The 27,346-nt window shown below is 39.2% G+C and overlaps 1 protein-coding gene and 1 long non-coding RNA gene across 2 annotated transcripts in view; one reads left to right on the top strand and one right to left on the bottom strand.

The window, feature by feature from the left end:
- The window catches only part of CHSY3 (chondroitin sulfate synthase 3), a 342,347-nt gene extending 340,438 nt beyond the window's left edge, over positions 1-1,909 (bottom strand). The window contains exon 1 of the mRNA XM_082380778.1: positions 527-1,909. Coding sequence (XP_082236904.1) covers positions 527-1,331 — 805 coding nt within the window. The 5' untranslated portion in view covers positions 1,332-1,909. The remainder of the gene's footprint in view (positions 1-526) is intronic.
- A 140-nt stretch (positions 1,910-2,049) lies between these two features.
- On the top strand, positions 2,050-27,346 carry LOC309623700. Its single transcript, XR_014241463.1, has 2 exons — positions 2,050-2,861; positions 3,121-27,346. It is a non-coding gene; the product is annotated as an uncharacterized lncRNA (long non-coding RNA).

Below are 27,346 nucleotides of genomic sequence, written 5' to 3'. Positions count from 1 at the left end.
AGCTTGATCCAGTAAAAACAAAAGGATAGAGGGATAATCAAGATCACCGATCTCCAAACTGGCTCTCGCCTGCATCCTTCACCCTCCTTTTCTCCACCGAGGACACGCCCCTCTGGACCGATTAGGGAAACTACCACCACCTGGGGCTTTCAGAGCAGTGTAAAGTGGGAACAGCCTCAGGCTTAACCCCGAGGTCCCTTTCCTCGCCTTCCTGCGTGATAAAGAGTAGTAGCAAGAGGTGGGTGGAAACCAGAGCAGCAAGAGTGAGGAAGGCGAAAAAAGCTGGGCAGGTGTGAGGAGGGTCCAGACCGCAGGAGAGGAGGAGGAGCGGACTAGGAATGGTGGGCGGAGGCGAGCGGGTGTGGGGGTGGGCGACCGGCTCGGGGCTGCAGGAGCCCGGAGCACGTGCTGGCAGAAAAGCAGAGAGGGGCTGGCCAGGGATAGCGGCTGGGCAGGGATTGGGGCTGGCTGCAGAGAAAGGAGTCTGGGAGGCGGGGAGACGGGACAGCAGGGGGTGGGAGGTCACCTTTAATGTAGACATCGTCGTCGGCGCGCATGAACCACTCATACTTGTCCAGGTAGTGGTCGTGCATGTACTTGATCATCATGAAGGACTTTTTCTGGGGAGGGTAGGAGTCGTCCACCCCAGGCAGCGCGATGACAGGCAGGGGTGGCGGGGGGTGGCCAAGCCCAGCGTTGGGGGGCTGCTGGCTGGAAAAGAACTCCACACGGCCGGGGATAAAGCGCGCCCAGGTCCGTTGCACTGCCAGCGCGCGGCTGCCCAGGTACTTCTGCGCGGTCATCACCCCCACGTACAGGAAATCCCGGGGTCGGGAGCTCCGGGCGGCGGCGCCCCCGTCCCCGCTGCCGTTGTGGCTACTCCCCGGCCGACCGCCTCTCCGCTTCCCAGCCGCGTCTCCATCCTCCTCCTCAGGTTCCCCTTCGGCCACAGGGGCTCCGGGGAGCCCCGTCGCGCCTTCGGGCTCGCGTCCTCGCCGCCGCTGCTCCTGCAGCGGAGGTGGCTGCTGCCAGGGGCTGCTGCGAAAACTGGTTACCCCCGGCGCTGCTTCAGGCAGCTGCGGCCCCTGGAACTCCTGGCGCGCTGGGGGCGGCGACTGCTCCGGCCACTGCCGGGCATAAGGCTGGGGGAGCGGCTGCTGCGCGCCAGCGCCAGCGGCCGAGCGGCCGTAGTAGGAGCAGAGGCTGGAACCGCGTCTCTTCCTCTCGCTCAGCTCGGCCACTCTGGGGGCGATGAGCCAGGACGCAGCAGTGAAACCCAGCACCAGCCCCAATGCCACGCTCATCCACGGGCGGCGGGAGCGCACGGCCATCGCGGCTGCCCCGGGCGCTGACGCTGGCTGAGCGGCTGCGGCGCTGCGCAAGGGTCTGCCGCTTCACAACCGCCCCTCCTCCGCCTCAACGCCCCCAGCCCCGGCCGCCGCCCGCAGCACAGGCTCTGACGCCGCCTCCGGGTCGGAGCGCTCCGGGCGCCTAGCCGGCGGCGCGTTGCAGCTGCCGGCCGAGCTCTCCGCTCCGAGCGAGGGTCGGGAGTGAAACTTCTCCCGGCGGTGGCGGTGGCGGCGGCGGCGGCAGCGAGAGGAGCTGCAGGAGGAGGTGGAGCGGCGGCGGCGGCAAGGCGTCCGCTCCTAGGCTGCCACCCTGTCACTGGCGCGCCTGGTCCCTCCCTCCTCCCTCCTTCCCGAGCCCCCGCCCTCGCTCCCTCCGCCGCCGAGCTCCGGACTGGCCCGGAGGAGGAGCCACGAGCACCACGGCTGCCAGCCGCGGGGAGCGCGGGCCGCTGTATTTCCCGGTCACCCGCCCTTGGACGCCCCCCGCCCGCGCCTAGGTCCAGAGCCGGCCTCCTCTCCGGAAGGAAACGATCCCTGTCGGGCCGCCTCCGGCTTCCAGCGCCGACGCCCCCTCGTTCCTCCTCCCCCGGTCCTAGTTCTCCGTCCCATTTCCCGTCCCGTCCCGCCCCTCCGCCAGCCTCGCAACACCCGCGTCCGGGGGCTCCGCCGCCCTCCTCCCAGCGCGTCGGCTCCACTGACCTCATCAGCGGAGCTCGGGTCCCAGAGCCCCCGACGAGCGCCCGCAACTCCCTTCCCGCTCGCCTCCCCCAGCCCACAGCCGGTTACGTCCCGGCGTGACCCTTCCCCATTCTGCCCCGCCCAGGTCCGCCGAGGCTCCTGTCTTCGCGTTTTCGGTGCTTTTCGCGTTTGTCTCGCGGCTGCCACTTCGGGTCTACTCTCTCTACTCCTTATCCCGCTCACTGTTCAGGAAACCATCTGTCCCACCCTAGCACCTCTCTATCCAGCCTTACCAACTCCCCAGTCCCTACCTGCATCCTTCACCACTTTCACCACTACTTCCCAGTTGTACACAGAAGCACCATTGTCACTCGGTGTCTCTCCTAAGAAAATCTCCGGAGGGATTGGAAATACCTACCCTGAAAGGCTAGGGGAAGTCACGGTGAGTGGGGGGCTTCATCCCCAAAGAAAATAAAAATTCCATGTTCCCCACCTGTTGAGTTGGGGCATGTGGGGCTGCCTAGTGGTCCCCTCAGCTCTCCGTTGGTTTCATGTCTAGAAGTGAGAACCATGAACTGTTTGCAGCCTTGATAGAGACTAAGCTCAGTAGGATTGGCAAATGATGGAGAAATGTGAACAAATAATAGAGCCAGTAACCAGAAGGTTCAAGCTAAGAAAATTCTTATCCCCCCTGGAACTGAACCAGAAAATAAAATAGAAAATATAATTTTTATTCTTGTCTATAAAGCATTTTCTTTTCTAAGGCAATGACAGGAAATGTTTTACCTCGACAATTAGGGAAGAAAAATCTGTAGCAACAGAATCTCAAAAAAGGTTATGAAATTCGCCAGCCTGCTGTTGTGGTCTTCTCTTTTACCTCCATCAAGAAGTCACTCAGCTTTCCCAGGGTGTTTACTGTCTCTCCAGGCAGCTCATTGCAGGACAGCTTTGAAGAACTCAAACTCTTTGCTTACGTAAGAGCTGTGTTCTCCCTCCATGTAATTCCCAACTGTATATTTCTGTGCTTAGGGTCCTTATTTGAGGATTCTTTTTTTTTTTTTTTTTTTAAAAAAAAAAAAAAAAAAAAAAAAAGGTTAACTTGTATTGGCCAAAATCATTGAAAGTTATATTGTGAAGAAATTACCTGAAGATACGTGAAGTTTTGAAGAAGGGAACATTTAAAAGCTTTCTCTCCAGAAGTTGTGAATCTAACTACAGTCTGAGGTGCATGTGGCATCCCAAGCCCTTTCCTCTTCCTCAGATTTCAGTCTTCTGTTTTGTACATCAAACGCAAAGGGATGGTATTGAATGGCATGAGACATAGGGCTCCATCCAGCAAGGTGCTGGCAGCGTCCTTGGAACAGTAGGCCTGCCTGGAGCCCTTGGAGGGGTGGTTCTTTCCACACCAGTAACTGGCTGTGCATGAGCACGTCTGACTAAATGTTTCATCTGCTGGACAACGAAGCTCCTTTTCCATGGCTAGGTCTTGCCCAGAAACACTTGGGAATACAGATTACTGAACTCTTTCTCAAAGTTTAATTTGAGTTAGAATACAAAACTCATCAAACAAACAGGCCTCTTCTGATTTAAAAATAAATCTTCCCAAGGACATTTTAAACTTTCTAGAATAGTGCTGTTCAATAGAACATTCCGTATAATGGAAATTTTCTTTATCTGTGCCATCCAATACAGCAAGCACAAGCCACGAATGATTACTGAGCAGTTGAAATTTGGCTAAAATGGTTGAGGAAAGGAGTTTTCGATTTTATTTAATATTAATTAATTTTGATTTAAATAGCCCCATGTGGCTAGGGGATTACCATGATGGACAGCACATTTCCAGAGGAAATTCATAACATATAGCCCATTACCTGTGGTCCATTGTGAAGAACAAATAGTCCACTGACACACCAGCATACTCTCCCCTGGAATATCCAGCCGGTCATCGTTCCACTGGGTGCAGTTCATGTAGCTGATCTACAAAATCATTAATTCTTATCAGGTACGAATAACCTACTCATCAATTACAATATTTTGGGATAAAGTTAACTTCATTCATTTGTTCAATATATATGTGTGAGAAATTAAGCACTAGACAAGGAAGGTGGAAGGCTCTAGATATGGAAATGTCAACAAGATATTCATTGCCACCTATCTGAAGTTTAAAGTGCAGTGAAGAAGACAGACATTAAATATCACACTACAAAATGAATTACCGTGGTGACAAGTGATATGAAGGGAAAATGGAGGGTACTCAGAGAGTACAAGAGCACCTAATTTAGTCTGGGAGCCAGAGAAGGAACTTGAAGACATGGAAATAAAATGAAAAGTATTGAAATGAGGTTCCATACTGGCTAAGTGACTTTAGGAAAGTTATTTAAATTATCTGAGCTTTAGATTTCTCATCTGTAAGTACATTTCTATGAAGATTTATTAAGATATTATATGTAAGTGCTTAGCACAGTGTCTAGTTCATTGTAGGCACTCAGAAAATGTTAGTTCTTCTCATTTTCCAATGCTTCCTTCATGATAAAATCTCTTCGATGTCACCTTTATTTTAAATGATGTTCTATCTTTTCATTTATTTAACAAATATTTATTTAGTATCTACCTTAAGCTAGTCACTATTCTAGAGAAACAGTAAACAAAACAAAGCCCTTGATTTCGTGGGGGTTATATTCTACTAAGTAGAGATTATACACACACACACGCACCTACATATAATATACCAGGTATAAGTATTTTGAAAAAAGAGAGATGGTGGGTGTGTACTTGTGTTGGATGAGGCCATTTTAAATTTGTTGGTCAGAGAAGTTCTTTCTGATAAGTTTAGCAAAGAACAGAAGAAAGTGAGGAAACTAACCATAAGGATATCCAAGAGAGGATCTTCCAGGAAGAAGGAATAGTCAACACATCGGCTTGACATAGCCATGGTAAATTGAGGAACAGCAAAGAGACCAATATGGGTTGAAAATGGAAGGGAGCAGGTGACTTCCTGATTATTTAAGCCAGTGTTATTGAGCAGAATAATAATGTGAGCCATAAATGCAAGACATGTAATTTAAATTTTTCTTGTAGCCACATTTTTTAAAGTGAAATTAATTTTAATAATACATTTCATTCAACTTAATATATTCAACAGATTATCATGGTGACAGGTAATCAATATAAAATTATTACTGTGAAAATTATTTTTATCACTACTAACTTTTCCAAATCCATTGTGTATTTTATACTTATACCACATCTCAATTCAAACTAGCTACACTTCAAATGTTCAATAGACACATGTAACTAGTGTCTACCATATTGGGCAGTGTATATTCTGAGCCTGGAAGACATTTGGAAAGAATTTTTAAAATTCTGAGTGACAATGAAGGTGTTAAGTGGTGATATGGTTTTTATTTATGTTTTACAAGAACGACTCTAGCTCCCGTGGGGGAAACGATTAGAGGAGGAACAAATGTAGAATCAGGGAGAGCATTTAAGACATTATTGAAATCACCCCATCACTTTGAAACAGAAGAAGAAGACTTGTCTTTCCACAGTGTTTGCACCTCTTCCTCATTTGTAATAAGTAGAAGCACTGGGTAAGTTTGTTATATGAGTTTAATTTCATGTTTATTGAGGTTCCTCTAGCTGTTTATTTGTTATTTCCCAAAGTCAGTGAAGTAATTTTCTTGTACTCACTTTAATTTTGAAGATACATAATTTTGAGGGTAGATAATTTTCTGAGAAATCTCTACCAAGGACTAAGTTTTTTATTAAAACAAAGAATAAAGTAATATGTTCTAGGAAGAATTTAAGAAAAAAATTTTATTTGGATAAGAGGGGTGTTAAGGGACAAATTTGTATGGAAACTCACTATCATTGAAGAAAAATAAACATAATAAATGCATACTAAACTATAGCCAGATCTATGCATTATATTGGAAGAAAGAATACAGAAATGTAGGTAATTTCCAATATTGCTGGCTTAAAATGTCTGACAGGATTGCTATTCTGATATAAACAAGAATGTTTCACTATATATACTTGTGAAACACCTGATAAAATCTCTGTGAAGCACCTCAATAGTAGATTTTGAGAAAAAATAACAAAACTTCATAAATTATAATAGTTTCCAGAAAAATTACAAAACTAATTCCTTCTCTTCTCCAAATCCTTTAACAATTTCAAGCATGTCCATATTTGACTATTGTAACACATGAATCAATTGCCTCCTTCTCTGAGCTGAAGATATTAGAACATAGGGGATCATCTGGATTCACATTGAAGCAGAGCTCTCACAGGGGTTGTGTCCCTGGCTTTAGAATGACATGAATGTTAACTACCCTGAAACCAAGTCTGGTACACTTAGAGAAAGCCCTTCAGCAGACTGGTCTGAAGGTACTACACTGAGTGTTTAATTTTTTTTTTTTTTTTTTGGCTGCGTTGGGTCTTCTTTACTGCGCAGGCTTTCTGTAGTTGCAGTGAGCGGGGACTACCTTCGTTGTGGTGTGCGGGTTTATCATTGCGGTGGCTACTCTTGTTGCGGAGCATGGGCTCTAGGCGCATGGGCTTCAGTAGTTGTGGTGCATGGTCTCAGTAGTTGTGGCACACGGGCTCAGTAGTTGTGGCTTATGGGCTCTAGAGCACAAGCTCAGCAGCTGTGGTGCACGGGCCACAGCTGTGGCACATGATCCCACGTGCTCTGCGGCATGTGGGATCTTCCCAGACCAGGACTCGAACCCGTGTCCCCTGCATTGGCAGGCAGATTCTTAACCACTGCACCACCAGGGAAGTCCCAAGAGTCCCTGTTTTAATTGATTGGAAAGAATTAGCAAGAACTTTAAAATCACAGACAAGGTACAAGTGAGTTTAAAAGGGGGATATCGTAGTTTGATCAGTTACGAAATTTAAAGGTAGATATTTAAATATATGTTTCAGCATATGCTTCTCTTACAAGGTGTAAGCGAAGACACTCTGATTTAGTATTTTACTGTGATATTTAGAATATTATCATTTTTTCTTGACAGATCAAGACTGAGTTGATTTCATTTGCGTGAAGCAACTCTGGCATCTAGTGGTTAATGATCATAATGTAATTCAGTTTGTTTCTGAGGGATAAATTTTATTATAAAATATTTTTGACATTGCCAAGGAAGATTATAATCATAGAGACATAACAAGATAACCATTTAATTATATTTTTATTCCCTCAGAAATCAGGGATAATAGAAGTTCATATACTGAAATATGAAAAGGTAATTACTTAGAGCACATTATAAGACTGTGTAACTTTTAAAGCTATACTAATCTGCATTTAGCTAATCGACATGAAAATGCTGTAGTTAATTTTTTTTACACTGACTATTTGATGCTACTAAGGAATTATTAATTCCTTTTTAGGTACGATAATTGTATTGTGACTATGTTTTTTTAAGAGAAGTTCTTATTTTTCAGAAATATATACTGAAATGTTTATAGGTGAACTGGTATGATGTCTGGAATTCAAATAATATGGGATTGAGGGTGGTGCTAAGTGGATGGCAATGTGAGGGGTGTGGAGGGGGATTGATTGACCAAGTATTGATGACTGTTGGGACTGGGTGATTACCTCTGGGTAGATTTGACATACTCTATAATAAAAAGTTTAAAGAAAATATTTTATTTGTTTAAGATCAGCATACATTCAATTTTTATTTCCTATAGCTTTATCTAAGAGATAATCCACTTGTCCAAACCATCAATGTACTTTGAGAAGAAGACAATGAAACTACTGCTGTCACTTATGAAAGGGTCAAGAGGTGACCATTATCAGAATTAAAACTTCTATATCTTCCATCCTTCCTGGGCTCCAATGACAGTCTCTTAGACATAAGCAAAACACCCAATCAAGCTTTTACAAATGAAGAAGCACTATTTATGATGTGTGGATTTTTTTACTTTTAAGAAATAGTAGTCTATGATTAGGCAGTGAGCTTCAAAATCTTCAGAGAGCTCCTAATCACCAATCTGAATTTATTCTAAAAAGATTTTTATTTTAATTTTATCCTTTCACTACTCACCTAAAATATTAATAAACCCCAATTTAATATTTTCTATCTTAGAAAAGTTAAAATGCACATGCCACCTTTCTTCCTGTTTATTTGATTTTCAACCCCTGTTAATTACTTGGTCTCTTTCCCTGTCCTACAGATCACTGCTGTTAAAAAGAAATATAATATGATCCACATATGTAATTTAAATTTTTCTAGTAGCCACATTTTAAAAAGTAAAAACAGGTGAAATTAATCTTAAGAATATATTTTATTTTCCCCAGTATATGTAGCTCTGACTAGTAAGTCTTAAAGCCCACTTTTGGATAACAAAAAGACAAATGGATTTCAGAAGATTTATGGGATTTATTATGCTGCTTTCTTAAGTATCAATATACAAATATTGTGCATACTAATCCATACAAATATGATCTCTATATACGTATGTTGTACACATATATATAGTGCATATATGTAAAATGTTTTTCTTTATAGTCACACTATCATTACAGAATAAGCATAAGAGGAGAGATTAGGGGGTCTTTTCTCTTATACCTATTTTTATTAAATTTCAGGATATTTTACAAGATGCAAGAGAAGTTAGATATCACATTTCTCAACCCATTGTCATAGGATCTTGAGTGAGAGGCAGGTACAGTTTATAATTCATTTTAAGGCTGCTGCAAGTACATAGTGAATTAATAAATGACACAGTCTTTCAATAGTCTTGAAAGTCTGGTTTGATGGATTTCAATAAAGTGTCAGCATGGGGAGGGCAGAACTTTTATTTTCTGCTACTCTTCATGATTTTTATTTGTTTTGGAAAATATATTTATGTTCATAAAATATTTTATTTCTTCATGTTAATATATAATAGATTTGTTATTTATATATTGTTGTTTAAATTAAAATTTAATACTTCTAATTTTTAATTTCTCATACAATAAATATTTGGGATTCTCATTAAATTTTAAGACTATATAGAGGTCCCAAGAACACTGGTCTAAGGCAATTCCTTCATTCATTCTTTTCAACTCCTGAAAGTAGCAAATTTTTTTAAAGAGGAATAATTGAATTAGAATGCCTTGCTCCTGATGGAACATTGACTCTAATAGTTTGCAATGACATGAGAGTGACTGTGTGAATTTGCACATTTGAAGCTTTGACGTGTTTGTAACTGTATTATTGCCTCCATGGTTTTTGATTCACACCTATGCCATTCCAGGAATCCAATAGCTTAACATTTTTTTTTGTTTGTTTTTGCATGTGCTGCTATTAGAAGGGAATGGCAGGAATGAATCTTCTGAGACAGAGTTTAAATCATTCAGACATTTCTGATTCTAATTTGTATCTAGTAACAAATTGGTATCTTTAACAAGTTTAGGGGTACACTTTTAATTTCCACAAAAACAAACTGTAGGACGATACATTATTCTAAGGCTCCAACCATTTTGTAATATTGGGCCAAAGAAAGAATGTCTCAATAAGTTAAATCTAGAGTTAAAGAGTCATAAACGTTAGTGAAGAAGGAAGAAGATAATACTGCCATACCAATAAAATTGAAAGGGCAATTATTTGCCTTTTGAAGCCAATTGGAACTCTAGGAATAGACAGAATGTGAAATCCAAAGAAAATCTGGTGAACTAATTGAAAAAGGTAAATTGGCTCTCATAAATGAAATAAGTGATCATCATTTGGAAATTACTATAAGGATATTGTTCAAGATGCAAAATATGAGTGTGTGGGTAGAGTGGGGGAGGGGGGCAATGATACTTTCCCTCCTTGGGCCCCTGTGGCCTTAGCTCTGCATCTTCATTGGGGAGAAAGAGGACTAGAACAGCCTGAAGAGAGGAATAAGAGCAAATGCTAGCCTCATAGCTAAGTGATTTCTCAGCAGTGCTTTCTGCTTTCATCTCCCAACTGCGCACAAAAAGATTCAAAAGGAGGCAGGACTGAGGCACACCCAAGAAATAAGTGAGGGGTGGAGCACTGCATTTTTAAGACCTTTGGTAGAGTTATGCTTACCACACCCTCCATACCACGCCACACATTTTTATTTTCCAGACTGCACTTCCCATGTCTACCTTTACGGAAAGCAGAGCAGGAATAGCAACAGAGCCATCCAAACCAGAGTAAAATTAAATTTAGGCTTTAGTATTAACACAGAATTGGAACTCCAGGACATGATAAAGCCATCAGATCAAACCTTCTTATAGACATATAGAATCCAACTGGCCATGAAACCTTACAAGTAATGAAAACTTTGGCACTTAGGTCAGTGTTTCTCAAAGTGGGACTCTCAGAACTCCTATGTAAGTCTTTCTAATGTTTTAATGTGCATAACTATTACTAGTAAATCTGGAGTTCTTCTGAATCAGAATCCCTGAAGGTGGAAGAATCCACAAGATACCTGAGCAATTCTTAAACATACTGAAGTTTGTAACTTACTATTCTAATCTTCCTTGATAATTGGGATAATTCAAAGTCCTAAGATCATCCGTTAAATAAACAAATTAACATAAAAAAACAAAACTATGATATCCTTCTACTGACATTTACCACCCTCAAAAAGCATGGATAGATAGTTAAATTCTATGTTCCCCAACACCAAATGATAAAAGAACCCTCATTCACTTGCTATTTGCAAATTGAGTGTATTTACATTTCTCTATGTCTTGGTTTGGGTTCCTCAAGAAGTAGACTCAGAAGAATTTGGGAGCACATAATTTATTTGAAAGGGATTCCGGGGAATAATGAGAGGAGAGAGGAGGAGTGAAAAAAACAAGGTAAGGGGAAGAATCCAATAAAGGGTGAATTCTGAAGTCAGTTACCATTGAAGATAGCTGGAGTTTAATCCCACTTGGGAAACTCTCGTAGTCAATATAGACCATGGCCTCAGATTTATCCCATCGGAAGAGTAAAGAAGTTGGCTGTATTTACGCATTAACTTCTGTCAGTCATTGATTATGGGCTATTCCCAGGGGACACTAGTTCATTTAACATGTTTCTCTGTCTTCTGTATGTTCTGTGAACTGGTAAATTTGTATGAGGATCTAGAGAATTGACAGATACAAGTTCAATTTTTCTTTTTGAGCAAAAGTACTTAATAGATTATACTGTGTTCTTTCAGTAGGAGGCACATAATGTCCATCTGTTTCTGATGTACTGTTGATAATGAATTCCTAGATTCATTAATTCATTAGAAGTTGCAAATGGTAATAATTTTAATCCTACCATTGTCTCTCCCTTTATTAACTGGAATATTCTTATGAAAAGTTACTAGTAATTTATTTACTGGTATAATCTGCATAGTAAAGACAACATCAATGATTCTTTTTTACCCTTTATTATCTGATGATCCAGAGATTTTAAAAGATGGTTGAGCAGTAAAGATGTCTACACTCAGTTCCTTATAAGGCCTTGTTAGGTAAAATTAATTGAAATAATCCAAAAGCAAGACCCTTGTTGCTACTGGAAATAATCTCGATTTCTGCTGTTTAATCCCCAGTCACATCACTGATATTCTAATCTACAAATCTGGACTAAAAGCTGTGCCTGTGAGAAGAATAAAATGCTATATTTTCTATTTTTACTTTTTTATTCATTAAGTTGCATTTATAGAACTTCTAAAATTTGGAAACAGGCTGTAAATGTAAGGTGGGAAGTTGTTATTTATTTATTTATTTATTTCCTAGCCATCTGGAATTTCTGGTTTATTATATATAAAATTATATATGAATTATAGGAAAATTTCCTCCCATGGCTTTACAGGCGAATTCTATCAAACATTTAGAGAAGAGTTAACATGTATCCTTCTGAAACTATTCCAAAAAATTGCAGAGGAAGGAACACTTTCAAACTCATTCTATGAGGCCACCATCACCCTGATACCAAAACCAGACACAGATACCACAGAAAAAGAAAATTACAGGCCAATATCACTGATGGACATATACACAAATATCCTCAACAAAAATACTAGTGAACCAAATCCAACAGCACATTAAAAGGATTATACACCATGATCAAGTGGGATTTATCCCAGGGATGCAAAGATTTTTCAATATCCACAAGTCAGTCAGTGTGAAACACCACATCAACAAATTGAAGAGTAAAAACCATATGATCATCTCAATAGATGCAGAAAAACTTTTGACAAAATTCAACATCCATTTATGATAAAAACTCTCCAGAAAGTGGGCATAGAGGGAACATACCTTAACACAGTAAAGGCCATATATGACAAACCTACAGCTAACATCATACTCAATGGTGAAAAGCTGAAAACATTTCCTTTCAGTCGGGAACAAGACAAGGATGTCCACTCTCACCACTTTTATTCAACATAGTTTTGGAAGGCTAGCCACAGCAATCAGAGAAGAAAATGAAATAAAAGAAATCCAAATTGGAAAAGAAGAAGTAAAACTGTCACTGTTTGCAGATGACATGGTATTATACATAGAAAATCCTAAAGATGCTACCAGAAAACTACTAGAACTCATCAGTGAATTCGGTAAAGTTGCAGGATACAAAATTAATACACAGAAATCTGTTGCATTTCTATACACTAACAACAAAAGATCAGAAAGAGAAATTAAAGAAACAATCCCATTTAACATCACATCAAAAAGAATAAAATGCCTAGGAATAAACCTACCTAAGGAGGCAAAAACCTGTACTCCAAAAACTATAAGACACTGATGAAAGAAATCAAAGATGACACAAACAGATGGAAAAATATACCACGTTCTTGGATTGGAAGAATCAATATTGTGAAAATGACTATACTACCCAAGGCAATCTACAGATTCAATGCAATCCCTATCAATTTACCAATGGCATTTTTCATAGAGGTTGAACAAAAAATCTTAAAATTTGTTTGCAGAGGGACTTCCCTGGTGATCCAGTGGTTAAGACTCTGCGCTTCCACTGCAGGGGGTGCAGGTTCGATCCCTGGTCAGGGAACTGATATCCTGCATGCTGCATGGTGCGGCCAAAAATTTTTCAGAATTAAAAAATAATGTAAAAATTTTGTATGGAGACACAAAAGACCCCAAATAGCCAAAGCAATCTTGAGAGAGAAAAATGGGGCTGGAGGAATCAGGTTCCCTGACTTCAGCTTATATTACAAAGCTACAGTCTTCAAAACAGTATGGTACTGGTGCAAAAACAGAACTATAGACCAATGGAACAGGACAGAAAGCCCAGAAACGAACGCATGCACTTATGGTAAATTAATCTACAACAAAGGAGGCAAGACTATACAACGGAGAAAAGACAGTCTCTTCAATAAGTCGTGCTGGGAAAACTGGACAGCTACATGTAAAAGAATGAAATTAGAACATTATTTAACAACATACACAAAAATAAACTTAAAATGGATTAAAGATCTAAATGTAAAACCAGATACTATAAAACTCTTAGAGGAAAACATAGGCAGAACACTCTTTGACATAAATCACAGCAATATCTTTTTCGATCTGTCTCCTAGAGCAACGGAATAAAAATAAAAATAAACAAATGGGACCTAATTAAACTTAAAAGCTTTTGCACAGCAAAGGAAACCATAAACAAAATGAAAAGACAACCCACAGAATGGGGGAAAATACTTGCTAACGATGCAACTGACAAGGGATTAATCTCCAAAATTTACAAACAGCTCATATGGCTCAATATCAAAAAGAGAAATAACCCAATCTAAAAATGGGCAGAAGGCCTAAATAGACATTTCTCCAAAGAAGACATACAGATGGCCAAGAGGCACATGAAAAGATGCTCAACATTACTAATTAGTAGAGAAATGCAAATCAAAACTGCAATGAGATATCACTTCACACCCCTCAGAATGGCCATCATCAAAATGTCTACAAAGAATAAATGCTGGAGAGAGTGTGGAGAAAAGGGAACCCTCTTGCACTGCTGGTGGGAATGTAAATTGGTACAGCCACTATGGAAAGCAGTATGGAGTTTCCTTAAGAAACTAAAAATAGAGCTACCATATGATCCAGCAATCCCACTCCTGGGCATATATTGGGAGAAAAACATGGTTCAAAAGGATACATGCACCCCAATGTTCATTGCAGTGCTGTTTAAAATAGCCAGGACATGGAAGCAACCTAAATGTCCATCGACAGATGAATGGATAAAGAAGATGTGGTACATATATACAATGGAATACTACTCAGCCATTAAAAAGAATGAAATAATGCCATTTGCAGCAACATGGATGGATCTGGAGATTATCATACTAAGTGAAGTAAGTCAGACAGAGAAAGACAAATATCATATGGTATCAGTTATATGTGGAATCTAAAAAAAATGATACAAGTGAACTTATTTACAAAACAGAAACAGAATCACAGACTAGAGAAGGAACTTATGGTTACTGGGGGGAAGGCTGGGGGAGGGATAGATTGAGAGTTTGGGATTGACATGTACACACTGTTATATTTAAAATAGATAACCAACAAGGACCTACTGTATAGCACAGGCAACTCTGTTCAATATTCTGTAATAACCTAAATAGGAAAAGAATTTGAAAATGAATAGATACATGTGTATGGATAGGTATAACTAAATCGCTTTGCTGTATACCTGAAACTAACACAACATTGTTAATCAACTATACTCCAATATAAACTAAAAATTAAGAAAAAGACAGTTTAGTGGGGTTGACTGTGGGAAATACAAAAACTTGCTAAACGTGGTTCTTTTATACAGTGAGTGTTTATGCAGTCATTTTCTATGTGGTTTTAGCTTCACCTGTGGTTTGGGGTCTTTTGATGTTTGTATCTGGGCTTCTTTTATTCTTAAGTTTTCATTAACAATCCAGCAATGTCAGATATCAAGAGATTTACAATGCAGTTCATGCTCCTCTCTCATTGTTACCACAACATCTCTGAACCTTCCAAAAGAAGTTCAATTCTGCTAAGCATTTCTTCTCCACTAAAATGAAGGGTATTGGGCTAGAGCAGAAGTTGGCAAACTCTGGCGCACAGGCCAAATCCAGCCCACTACCTTTTTCTGGTAGCCTCCAATTGAGAATGACTTCTATATATTAAAATGGTTTTCATTTAAAAACTGTTATTTTTAAATATTATGTAAATACCTACATTATATCCTCAATTTTGCCTCTTGGCTTGCAAAGCCTAAAACAGTGAGTATTTGGCTCTTTCAGAAAAAGTTCAACTCCTGGGCTACAGCAATGATTTTCAAACTATTTTCAGGAGCAGAACTTTTAAAAAAGAGAGAAAAAAATCTTATTCTAAACCCCTTTGCTTAAAACAAACAAATGTGTAATTAAATTGCATTAAGAATTTTTAAAAATCTTTAAATAATTGCTCTCTAAAAAATTCAAACAGGAACAATGGGGCTGCTTTGATGAAGATGATAGACTAAAAGAAGGAACAACAATTTTGACACTGAGGACTGCAGATGACAATTACAGTCTTAGAGGAGATTCAACCTACAATGTATTCCTGCGTATTTTTTTGTTGTTGGATGATTTCAAAACTAAAATCCTGTTTCAAGAAGATAAGTGGTTATAAATAGTAGCAATTTTTTAACCGCTCACCTTGCAATCTAAGGACACTCTGAAATTAAACTAATCCAGGTTTTAAAAGAGAGGTAGAAAATTTTGATTTTACTTACAACATCAAAAAAATAAAAAGCTCTCATAATCAAAATATAGCAATCAGACAAGAAGCACCAACAATTTGGAAAAGGAGATAAAATTGTCTGTGTATTTTAACACTTTGGGTGCTTTCTTGTCATTGCATCGCTGACAACTGTGCTGAGGAGCTGGCACAGAGCAGATGAGTTTGCTGCTGCAGTTTGATGTGAGTGGACATAAGCAAGCTTGAATTTTAAAGAGTGTGGTGAAGGACAGCAGCCTTCTTGCTCCAGGGTTCCTCAACACAATGTTCAAATATGTGCACAAATATGACAGTTGAAGTTTTTTCTGAAGTTCAAGCAGAAACAAGGTGTCTTGAAATCACAAGGAGGTTAAAGTTAATGTAAATTGAAGTTACATTTTAAGATATTAGAAAGATATTATAAGGTATTATAAGATTAGAAAATAAACTGAAAATTGGGTTGAGTAGAAATTACTCTTGAAAATCCCTTACTTGCTCATAAAGTAGATTATACTGGTCTTGGATATGTATCCACGTGTGGTATATTTTATGCCATTTAAGTTTGAGGACTGCTGAGCTAGACTAAGAAAAAGAATACATTCAGATGTGTGGACATTGTGCCTTTAAGAAAACCGATCAAACACTTGCAGTGATTAAAGGGTGGGTGGAGAATGCTAAGATGCCCCTTGCTTTCAGTATTTAACTGCTATTGACATACCTAAAAAGCTTTGCATGCTGTTGTGTGGATCAAATGAGTTAAACAAGATGAACACTCCAAGAATATGATCTGGAACACAGAAGGTACTTAATAAAGATGTTATATATTTTATTATGATTCTTTATACATTCTTTAAATACATATACATATATATATTTAAGCAAAGGATAAAATATTTCTTCATACATTTGCGTGTGTGTATATGTATGTGTGTGTATACAAGAAGCTGCAACAACAATTTGGAATAAGAAATAAAGCTGTCTATATTCTAACACTTTCTGTGTTAAAACATACACAAACACAGACACACACGAATCTACAAAGAAAAATTTGATCGCTTGCTCTCGTCTGCCTGAGGTGGCATTTGATCTTTTTTCCACTGATCATCTAGCCCCCTATTCATTTATTCAACAATAATTTACTAAGTACCTTCTATGTGGCACTGTTCTAAGTGCTGGGGTTTCATCATTAAATAAAGCAGATCATGTTCCCTTGCCCTTGTCTTGGGGAGCTTACACACTAGTTGGAGGTGGCAGACAGTAAAATGAAATTCAACATCAAATTGTATAGTATTTAAGATGGTGAGAAAATCTATGAAAACAAATCAGGCACTTTTGGATCTTAGATGTAGGTAGAGTGACTTAGGTCGAAATGATCCTGATCCTGTTTTGGCTTTCTTTGGGGAGCTGAACTGATTTGCTGAAAATTTTGATAAATCCTTAGTAGAGTCTCTTTCACTTACCCTTTCTTATGCTTTCTTATGCACGTGTTAAGTATATGTTACTACTATTGACATTCTTGACAATGTCCAAATTCAAGAACACCATGACAAGAAGATTTACGAAGAGCAAGGAGCAAGTTGAAAATAATGTCTCATTCCAGTATCTGTGTGTATATATGACTGAGACCACTCACTAGTTAAGTGATTTACTCCCTTATACAAACAATGAAGGGCTAATATAATTTGAATTTGTACAGAGTAAAGTTACAAAATATTCCCTGTTGTGGACCATCAGGTATTTGGAAAATGGCTGAACTCTTAAATGATATTTATTCTTATATAATTAGTCATTTGCAGAACAATCTCTTTAAGATAATAATTTGTGTTTATCTTCTGTTTCTCCCTCTTTCTCCCGTTTCAAGCTGGTAGACAAGCCATTTGTATTTCCTTGCTCCTGGAGTTCTTGCAGAGCTGGAAGTAAAATCATCTTGAGGACAGTAGCCATTCCTATCTTTTGTGAAAGTATTAGCTCATTTTGGTTGTCTCAGCAGATGAGGAGAGAAGGCAGAAAAGAGTAAGGCCTTTGAGGCCAAATAGTGAGAGATGTGACATTTCTAGAAACTGTAAAGGGGACCAAGATTTGTGGGTCCCCGTGGGCTCCCCCTAGGTAGCAGCCTCCAGGGAGCCTGGACCCTAGACACAGTGGCTTCAGCCTCTACAAGGACCTAGGGCACCCAGTGGAGGAGAAGCAGAGAGCCACTAGACCTGAAGGAACCATCCTTAGAGGAGTGATGGGTGTATCACCAGATACCACTGCAGATCCATAATTTCAGGGGGCATCCCGCAAACTTGATGTTGCACACAACCCTAGGATTTTAGACAACTGTGGGTGGGGTGCATATCCCAGCAATATCTTAGATTTAATTTCTTCCTATTCACTCCAAATGAAGGCCTGGAGATGGACTTAAGATGACTTAGAAAAATAATATGACATGGCGTGCATATTGAGTATATAGATTAAGATTCATATCGTACATAGTCTGCCCATCCTTAGGCAATAATGACCTTTAAAAATATTAAAAAATAAGTTTCTTTCCACAATGACACTTCTGTTTTACAAAGAATGTTAAGGAAGTACTTGCTGTCGCTTCAAGTTCTTGTAACTTCTGAACTTAATTTATTAAACATGGCTCTTAGCAATCACATTTATTCAACTAAAGAATGTGAATAAAACTGACATCCACCCAAAAGAAATTTTCCTCTCTTTGGTTTTATACCCTCAGGAAATAGCAAGTAAAAGTTAGGATGCATAGGACATTAGAGTAGTTTTTAAAGATTATCACCAAATACCAAAGGACTAAATCAGACTAGTGTCTAATTTCATTCACTTATGTACATTTAGTCTTTAAAAAATTGATACTTAGGTTTGATGCCATCCCATTTAGGTCTAGTTATGTGAATTTTGTACATTATTCCTCTAGTAGCAGTGCAGTTGGGCACATAATTTATCTTTAAAATATCCGATGACTTACACATTGTGTGAACTTGGGCAAGTTTTATCAGTCTTTGTTTCTGTTACCTGAAAAAATAAAGATAAAATCTACCTCACAGTATTTTTGTAAAGTTTTATGTGGTGTTTTTGTATACGTTTAGTATTCACAAGGTCTAATGTCAGTGTGCATTAATGGACATTTAATGGACTTTTTTTTTTTTTTTTTTGCCTGTTCAATATCCTTCTTTTAAGGGATCATCTAACCTCTCTTCTGCAGTAACCTTGTTCAGTCTTTACGGTTTGGGTAGGGCTACTATTGTCTGTAGCTGCCTTAAAATCCTTGACCACAATTCGTCTTTAGGCATGTGATCCAAACAAGGCTAATCATAGCCCTCCCTGGGATTACTGCCAGAGGTGGCAGGAAAAATGCTGTCACTCTCCATGATTTTTGGCTTCAAGGACCTTATGAGCCTACCGCTGCTGGTGACTGTCGTTCTAGTCATGTGGAGGTGGTCTGAGAATGAAGCCACAAGGATGGCGACAGATAGACCTTGTTCTTATTGATGTATCTGAATCCAGCAACACTTGGAAGCCCACTCCCAGATTTTTCAGCTATGTGAGGCATTTTATGCCACATCTCATAAGCAAGTTGATGATAAATTTCTGTCACTCATGACTAATAAAATTTTCACTAAAATATCATTAAGTATGCTTTGAAGTCAGACCACTTGTAATCAAACTCCAGCTCTTTCACTTGCCAGCTTTGTGACCTTGGACAAATTACTTTAATCCTTTGTGCCTCAGCTTCCTCCTGTGTAATTAGGGCATAATAGTAACACCAACCTCCTTAAGTGGGAGTATTAATTGAGACTGTATTTCTGTTCAATGAATGTCAGTTTTATTCACTCTCTTTAGTTGAATAAATGTGATCACTAAGAACCACGTTTAATGAAAAAAGTTCAGAAGTTATAAAAACTTGAAACAACAAGTACCTCATTAACACTCTTTGTAAAACATAAGTATCATTGGGGAAAAAAACTTATTTTAAAAATATTTTTAAAGGTCATTATTGCCTAAGGAAGGGTGGGCTATATAAGGTATGAATCTTAATTTATATACTCAATACGCATGCCATGTCATGTTATTTTTTAAAGTCACCTTAAGTTCATCCCCAGGCCTCCATCTGGAGTGAATAGTAAGAAATTAAATCTGTATAGTACATTGTCTGGTCCATGACAAGTAATCAGTAAATGCAAGGTATTACTATCACATTAAATAGTGTGCATAATGAAAAAAAAATTATCTGGTTAAGAGGAAATGCATTTAAAAAACCAAGTGATAGTAAAAAGTTGAAAAACAATACTGAAGCAAAGCAAAGGTAGAGAAAATAGAGCACACTGAAATTAAATGGAACTCAAAGATGAATAAATTCCTAGTAAAAAATAGGAACATTAAAAAAAAGTGAAGACATAAATTCTGTGTTCAATGACACCAGCAGCACAAAAATCCATGAATCAAAAGTTGCCAACCAGTGGCCCAGACATTCTATTTATTTTAATTTTTAAATGGAATCTTTGATTCTGGCACTAAAGCAAAAACTCTATGGATAGCATCAACAGTAGATATTCTAAACTGGCAGAATTTTTGTTAGCTATTTCAGTACCTTAGTTGTAAATTTTCCTTAATTTTTTGTTCTAAGAGTGGTGTTAACAGAATTACATAAAACTTGAATGTTAAGTTTCCAGTGTCCTGAGAATTTTAGACAAATATAGCAGACGTTTGTACAGACATGTTGTAACAGATATTTACTGGAATGCAGTTCCAGTCAGAGGCTTTTAATTAGAGGATGTGGCAAGTAAAATGATAACATATTAAGAAATATTCTATATCAAAAGAGGAAAATTGGGAGAGACCTTCATGAAGGCAGAGGAGTAAAACGTGGAGATCACCTTCCTCCCCACAAATACAACAGAAATACATCTACATGGGGAACAACTCCTACAGAGCACCTACTGAACGCTGGCAGAAGACCTCAGACTTCCCAAAAGGCAAGAAACTCCCCATGTACCTGGGTAGGGCAAAAGAAAAAAAAAGAAAAAACAGAGACAAAAGAATAGGGATGGGACCTGCACCTCTGGGAGGGAGCTGTGAAGGAGGAAAAGTTTCCACACACTAGGAAGCCCCTTCATGGGTGGAGACTGTGGGTGGCGGAGGGGGGAAGCTTCGGAGCCACAGAGGAGAGCGCAGCCACAGGGGTGCAGAGGGCAAAGCAGAGAGATTCCTGCACAGAGGATCGGTGCCGACCAGCACTCACCAGCCCGAGAGGCTTGTCTGCTCACCTGACGGGGTGGGTGGGTGCTGGGAACTGAGTCTCGGGCTTCGGAGGTCAGACCCCAGGGAGAGGACAGGAGTTGGCTGCGTGAACACAGCCTGAAGGGGGCTAGTGCACCACAGCTAGCCAGGAGGGAGTCCGGGAAAAAGTATGGAACTGCCTAAGAGGCAAGAGACCATTGTTTCGGGGTGCGCAAGGAGAGGGGATTCAGAGCACCGACTAAACGAGCTCCAGAGACAGATGTGAGCCACGGCTATCAGCGCGGACACCACAGATGGGCATGAAATGCTAAAGCTGGTGCTGTATCCATCAAGAAGCCTGTGTGCAAGCACAGGTTACTATCCACACCTCCCCTCCCGGGAGCCTGCGCAGCCCGCCACTGCTAGGGTCCCGTGATCCAGGGACAACTTCCCCAGGAGAACACATGGCGTGGCTCAGGCTGTTGCAATGTCACACTGGCCTCTGCCACTGCAGGCTCGCCCTGCATTCCATACCCCTCCCTCCCCCAGACCTGAGTGAGCCAGAGCCCACTAATCACCTGCTACTTTAACCCCATCCTGCCTGAGCCAAGAACAGACACACTCAGGTGACCTACATGCAGAGGCGGGGCAAAATCCAAAGCTGAACCCCAGGAACTGTGTGAACAAAGAAGAGACAGGGAAATTTTTCCCAGAAGCCTCAGGAGCAGTGGATTAAATCTCCACAATCAACTTGATGTACCCTGCAACACTGGAATACCTGAATAGACAACGAATCATCCCCAAATTGAGGCGGTGTACTTTGGGAGCAACTGTAGACTTGGGGTTTGCTTTCTGCATCTCATTTGTTTCTGGTTTTATGTTTCTCTTAGTTTAGTATTTAGAGTTTATTATCATTGGTAGACTTGTTTATTGAGTTAGTTACTCTCTTCCTTTTTTTAAATATATAGATATATATATATTTTTCCTTTTTCTCTTTTTGTGAGTGTGTATGTTTATGCTCCTTTGTGTGATTTTGTCTGTATAGTTTTTCTTTTACCATTTGTCCTAGGGGTCTGTCTGTCCATTTTTTGTTTTGTTTTGTTTTTTTTTTTAGTATAGTTTTTAGCACTTGTTATCATTCGTGGATTTGTTTTTTGGTTTGGTTGCTCTCTTCTTTCTTGCTTTCTTTTTTTATTACTTTTTAATTTTTAATAATTAAAAATTTTTTTTATTTTAATAACTTTATTTCTTTTATTTTTTTCTTCTTTCTTTCTATCTTTTTTCCTCCCTTTTCTTCTGAGCTGTGTGGCTGACAAGGTTATTGTGCTCCGGCCGGGTGTCAGGCCTCTGCCTCTGAGGTGGGAGAGCCGAGTTCAGGACATTGGTCCACCAGAGACCTCCCAGCTCCACATAATATCAAATGACGAAAGCTCTCCCAGAGATCTCCAAAGCTCTCCAAGAGATCTCCATCTCAATGCGAAGACCCAGCTCCACTCAACGACCAGCAAGCTACAGTGCTGGACACCCTATGCCAAACAACTAGCAAGACAGGAACACAACCCCACCCATTAGCAGAGAGGCTGCCTAAAATCATAATAAGGTCACAGACACACCAAAACACACCACCGGATGAGGTCCTGCACACCAGAAAGACAAGATCCAGCCTCATCCACCAGAACACAGGCACTAGTCCCCTCCACCAGGAAGCCTATACACAACCCACTGAACCAAACTTAGCCACTGGGGGCAGACAACAAAAACAACGGGAACTACGAACCTGCAGCCTGAAAAAAGGAGACCCCAAACACAGTAAGTTAAGCAAAATGAGAAGACAGAGAAACACACAACAGATGAAGGAGCAGGGAAAAAACCCACCAGACCAAACAAATGAAGAGGCAATAGGCAGTCTACCTGAAAAAGAATTCAGAGTAATGATAGTAAAGATGATCCAAAATCTTGGAAATAGAATGGAGAAAATACAAGAAACATTTAACAAAGACCTAGAAGAACTAAAGAGCAAACACACAATGATGAACAACACAATAAATGAAATTAAAAATTCTCTAGAAGGAATCAATAGCAAAATAACTGAGGCAGAAGAACGGATAAGTGACCAGGAAGATAAAACAGTGGAAATAACTACCACAGAGCAGAATAAAGAAAAAAGAATGAAAAGAATTGAGAACAGTCTCAGAGACCTCTGGGACAACATTAAATGCACCAACATTCGAATTACAGGGGTCCCAGAAGAAGAAGAGAGAATGAAAGGGACTGAGAAAATATTTGAAGAGATTATAGTTGAAAACTTCCCTAATATGGGAAAGGAAATAGTCAAGTCCAGGAAGCGCAGAGAGTCCCATACAAGATAAATCCAAGGAGAAACATGCCGAGACACATATTAATCAAACTATCAAAAATTAAATACAAAGAAAAAATATTAAAAGCAGCAAAGGAAAAACAACAAATAACATACAAGGGAATCCCCATAAGGTTAACAGCTGCTCTTTCAGCAGAAACTCTGCAAGCCACAAGGGAGTGGCAGGATATATTTAAAGTGATGAAAGGGAAAAACCTACAACCAAGATTACTCTACCAAGCAAGGATCTCATTTCGATTCCATGGAAAAATTAAAACCTCTACAGAGAGGGAAAAGCTAAAAGAATTCAGCACCACCAAACCGGCTTTAAAACAAACGCTAAAGGAACTTCTCTAGGCAGGAAACACAAGAGAAGGAAAAGACCTACAATAACAAACCCAAAACAATTAAGAAAATGGTAATAGGAACATATATATCGGTAATTACCTTAAATGTAAATCAATTAAATGCTCCAACCAAAAGACATAGACTGGCTGAATGGATACAAAAACAAGACCCGTATATATGCTGTCTACAAAAGACCCACTTCAGACCTAGGGACACATACAGACTGAAAGTGAGGGGATAGAAAAAGATATTCCATGCAAATGGAAATCAAAAGAAAACTGGAGTAGCAATTCTCATATCAGACAAAATAGACTTTAAAATAAAGACTATTACAAGAGACAAAGAAGGACCCACATAATGGTCAAGGGATCAATCCAAGAAGAAGATATAACAATTGTAAATATTTATGCACCCAACATAAGAGCACCTCAATACATAAGGCAAATGCTAACAGCCATAAAAGGGGAAATCGACAGTAACACAATAATAGTAGGGAACTTTAACACCCCACTTTCACCAATGGACAGATCATCCAAAATGAAAATAAATAAGGAAACACTACCTTTAAATGATACATTAAACAAATGGACTTAATTGATATTTATAGGACATTCCATCCAAAAACAACAGAATACAGTTTCTTCTCAAGTGCTCATGGAACATTCTCCAGGATAGATCATATCTTGGGTCACAAATCAAGCCTTGGTAAATTTAAGAAAATTGAGATCATGTCAAGTATCTTTTCTGACCACAATGCTATGAGACTAGATATCAATTTTAGGAAAAAATCTGTGAAAAATACAAACACATGGAGGTTAAACAATACACTACTTAATAACCAAGAGATCAATGAGGAAATCAAAGAGGAAATCAAAAAATACCTAGAAACAAATGACAATGAAAACACAACAACCCAACGCCTATGGGATGCAGCAAAAGCAGTTCTAAGAGGGAAGTTTATAGCAATACAATCCTACCTCAAGACACAAGAAACATCTCAAATAAACAACCTAACCTTACACCTAAAGCAATTAGAGAAAGAAGAACAAAAAATCCCAAATTTAGCAGAAGGAAAGAAATCATAAAGATCAGATCAGAAATAAATGAAAAAGAAATAAAGGAAACAATAGCAAAAATCAATGAAACTAAAAGCTGGTTCTTTGAGAAGATAAACAAAATGGAAAAAAAATTAGCCAGACTCATCAAGAAAAAAAGGGAGAAGACTCAAATCAATAGAATGAGAAATGAAAAAAGAGAGGTAACAACCGAAACTGCAGAAATACAAAAGATTATGAGAAATTACTGCAAGCAATGATATGCCAATAAAATGGACAACCATGAAGAAATGGACAAACTCTTAGAAAAGCACAACTTTCTGGGACTGAACCAGGAAGAAATAGAAAATATAAACAAACCAATCACACACACTGAAATTGAGACTGTGATTAAAAATTTCCAACAAACAAAAGCCCAGGACCAGATGGCTTCACAGGCGAATTCTATCAAACATTTAGAGAAGAGCTAACACCAATCCTCCTCAAACTCTTCCAAAATATAGCAGAGGGAGGAACACTCCCAAACTCATTCTATGAGGCCACCATCACCCTGATACCAAAAGCAGACAAAGATGTCACAAAGAAAGACAACTACAGGCCAATATCACTGATGAACATAGATGCAAAAATCCTCAACAAAATACTAGCAAACAGAATCCAACAGCACATTAAAAGGAGCATACACCCTGAACAAATGGGGTTTATTCCAGGAATGCAAGGATTCTTCAATATACACAAATCAATCAATGTGATACACCATATTAACAAATTGAAGGAGAAAAACCATATGATCTTCTCAATAGATGCAGAACAAGCTTTCAACAAAATTCAACATCCATGTATGATGAAAACCCTCCAGAAAATAGGCATAGAGGGAACTTACCTCAACATAATAAAGGCCATATATGGCAAACCCACAGCCAACATCATTCTCAATGGTGAAAAACTGAAACCATTTCCTCTAAGATCAGGAACAAGACAAGGTTGTCCACCTTCACCAATATTGTTCAACATAGTTTTGGGAGTTTTTGCCACAGGAATCGGAGAATAAAAAGAAATTAAAAGAATCCAAATCGGAAAAGAAGAAGTAAAGCTGTCATTGTTTGCAGATGACATGGTACTATACATAGAGAATCCTAAAGATGCTACCAGAAAACTACTATATCTAATCAATGAATCTGGTAAAGTAACAGGATACAAAATTAATGCACAGAAATCTCTTCCATTTCTTCACACTAATGATGAAAAATCTGAAAGAGAAATTAAGGAAACACTCCCATTTACCATTGCAACAAAAAGAATCAAATATCTAGGAATAAACCTGCCAAAGGAGACAAAAGACCTGTATGCAGAAAACTATAATACACTGATGAAAGAAATTAAAGATGATACAAACAGATAGAGAGATATACCATGTTCTTAGATTGCAAGAATCAACATTGTGAAAATGACTCTACTACCCAAAGCAATCTGCAGAGTCAATGCAATCCTTATTAAACTACCACTGGCATTTTTCACAGAACTAGAACAAAAAATTTCACAACTTGTATGGAAACACAAAAAACCCCGAATAGCCAAAGCAATCTTGAGAACGAAAAATGGAGCTGGAGGAATCAGGCTCCCTGACTTCAGACTATACTACAAAGCTACAGTAATCAAGACAGTATGGTACTGGCACAAAAACAGAAATATAGATCAGTGGAACAGGATAGAAAGCCTGGAGATAAACCCACAGCCATATGGTCACCTTATCTTTGATAAAGAAGGCAAGAATATACAGTGGAGAAAAGACAGCCTCTTCAATAAGTGGTGCTGGGAAAACTGGACAGCTACATGTAAAAGAATGAAATTAGAACACTCCCTAACACCATACACAAAAATAAACTCAAAATGGATTCAAGACCTAAATGTAAGACCAGACACTATAAAACTCTTACAGGAAAACATAGACTGAACACTCTTTGACATAAATCACAGCAACATCTTTTTTGACCCACCTCCTAGAGTAAAGAAAATTTTAAAAAAAACAAAAAACAAATGTGACCTAATGAAATTTAAAAGCTTTTGCACAGCAAAGGAAACCATAAACAAGACGAAAAGACAACCCTCAGAATGGGAAAAAATATTTGCAAATGAAGCAACTGATAAAGGATTAATCTCCAAAATTTACAAGCAGCTCATTCAGCTCAATATCAAAAAAACAACCCAATCCAAAAATGGGCAGAAGACGTAAATAGACATTTCTCCAAAGAAGATATACAGATTGCAAACAAACACATGAAAGGATGCTCAACATCACTAATCATTAGAGAAATGCAAATCAAAACTACAATGAGGTATCACCTCACACCAGTCAGAATGGCCATCATGAAAAAATCTACAAACGGTAAATCCTGGAGAGGGTGTGGAGAAAAGGGAACCCTCTTGCACTGTTGGTGGGAATGTAAATTGATACAGCTACTATGGAGAACAGTATGGAGGTTCCTTAAAAAATTACAAATAGAACTACCATATGACCCAGCAATCCCACTACTGGGTATATACGCAGAGAAAACCATAATTCAAAAAAAGTCATGTACCACAGTGTTCACTGTAGCTCTATTTACAATAGCCAGGACATGGAAGCAACCTAACTGTCCATTGACAGATGAATGGATAAAGAAGATGTGGCACATATATACAA

The sequence above is a fragment of the Balaenoptera borealis genome (genome assembly GCF_965194805.1).
Source record: "Balaenoptera borealis genome assembly, chromosome: 2".
Lineage (NCBI taxonomy): Eukaryota > Metazoa > Chordata > Mammalia > Artiodactyla > Balaenopteridae > Balaenoptera > Balaenoptera borealis.
The sequence above is the reverse complement of the archived record's forward strand: the minus strand, read 5'-3'. Positions and strand labels throughout refer to the sequence as shown.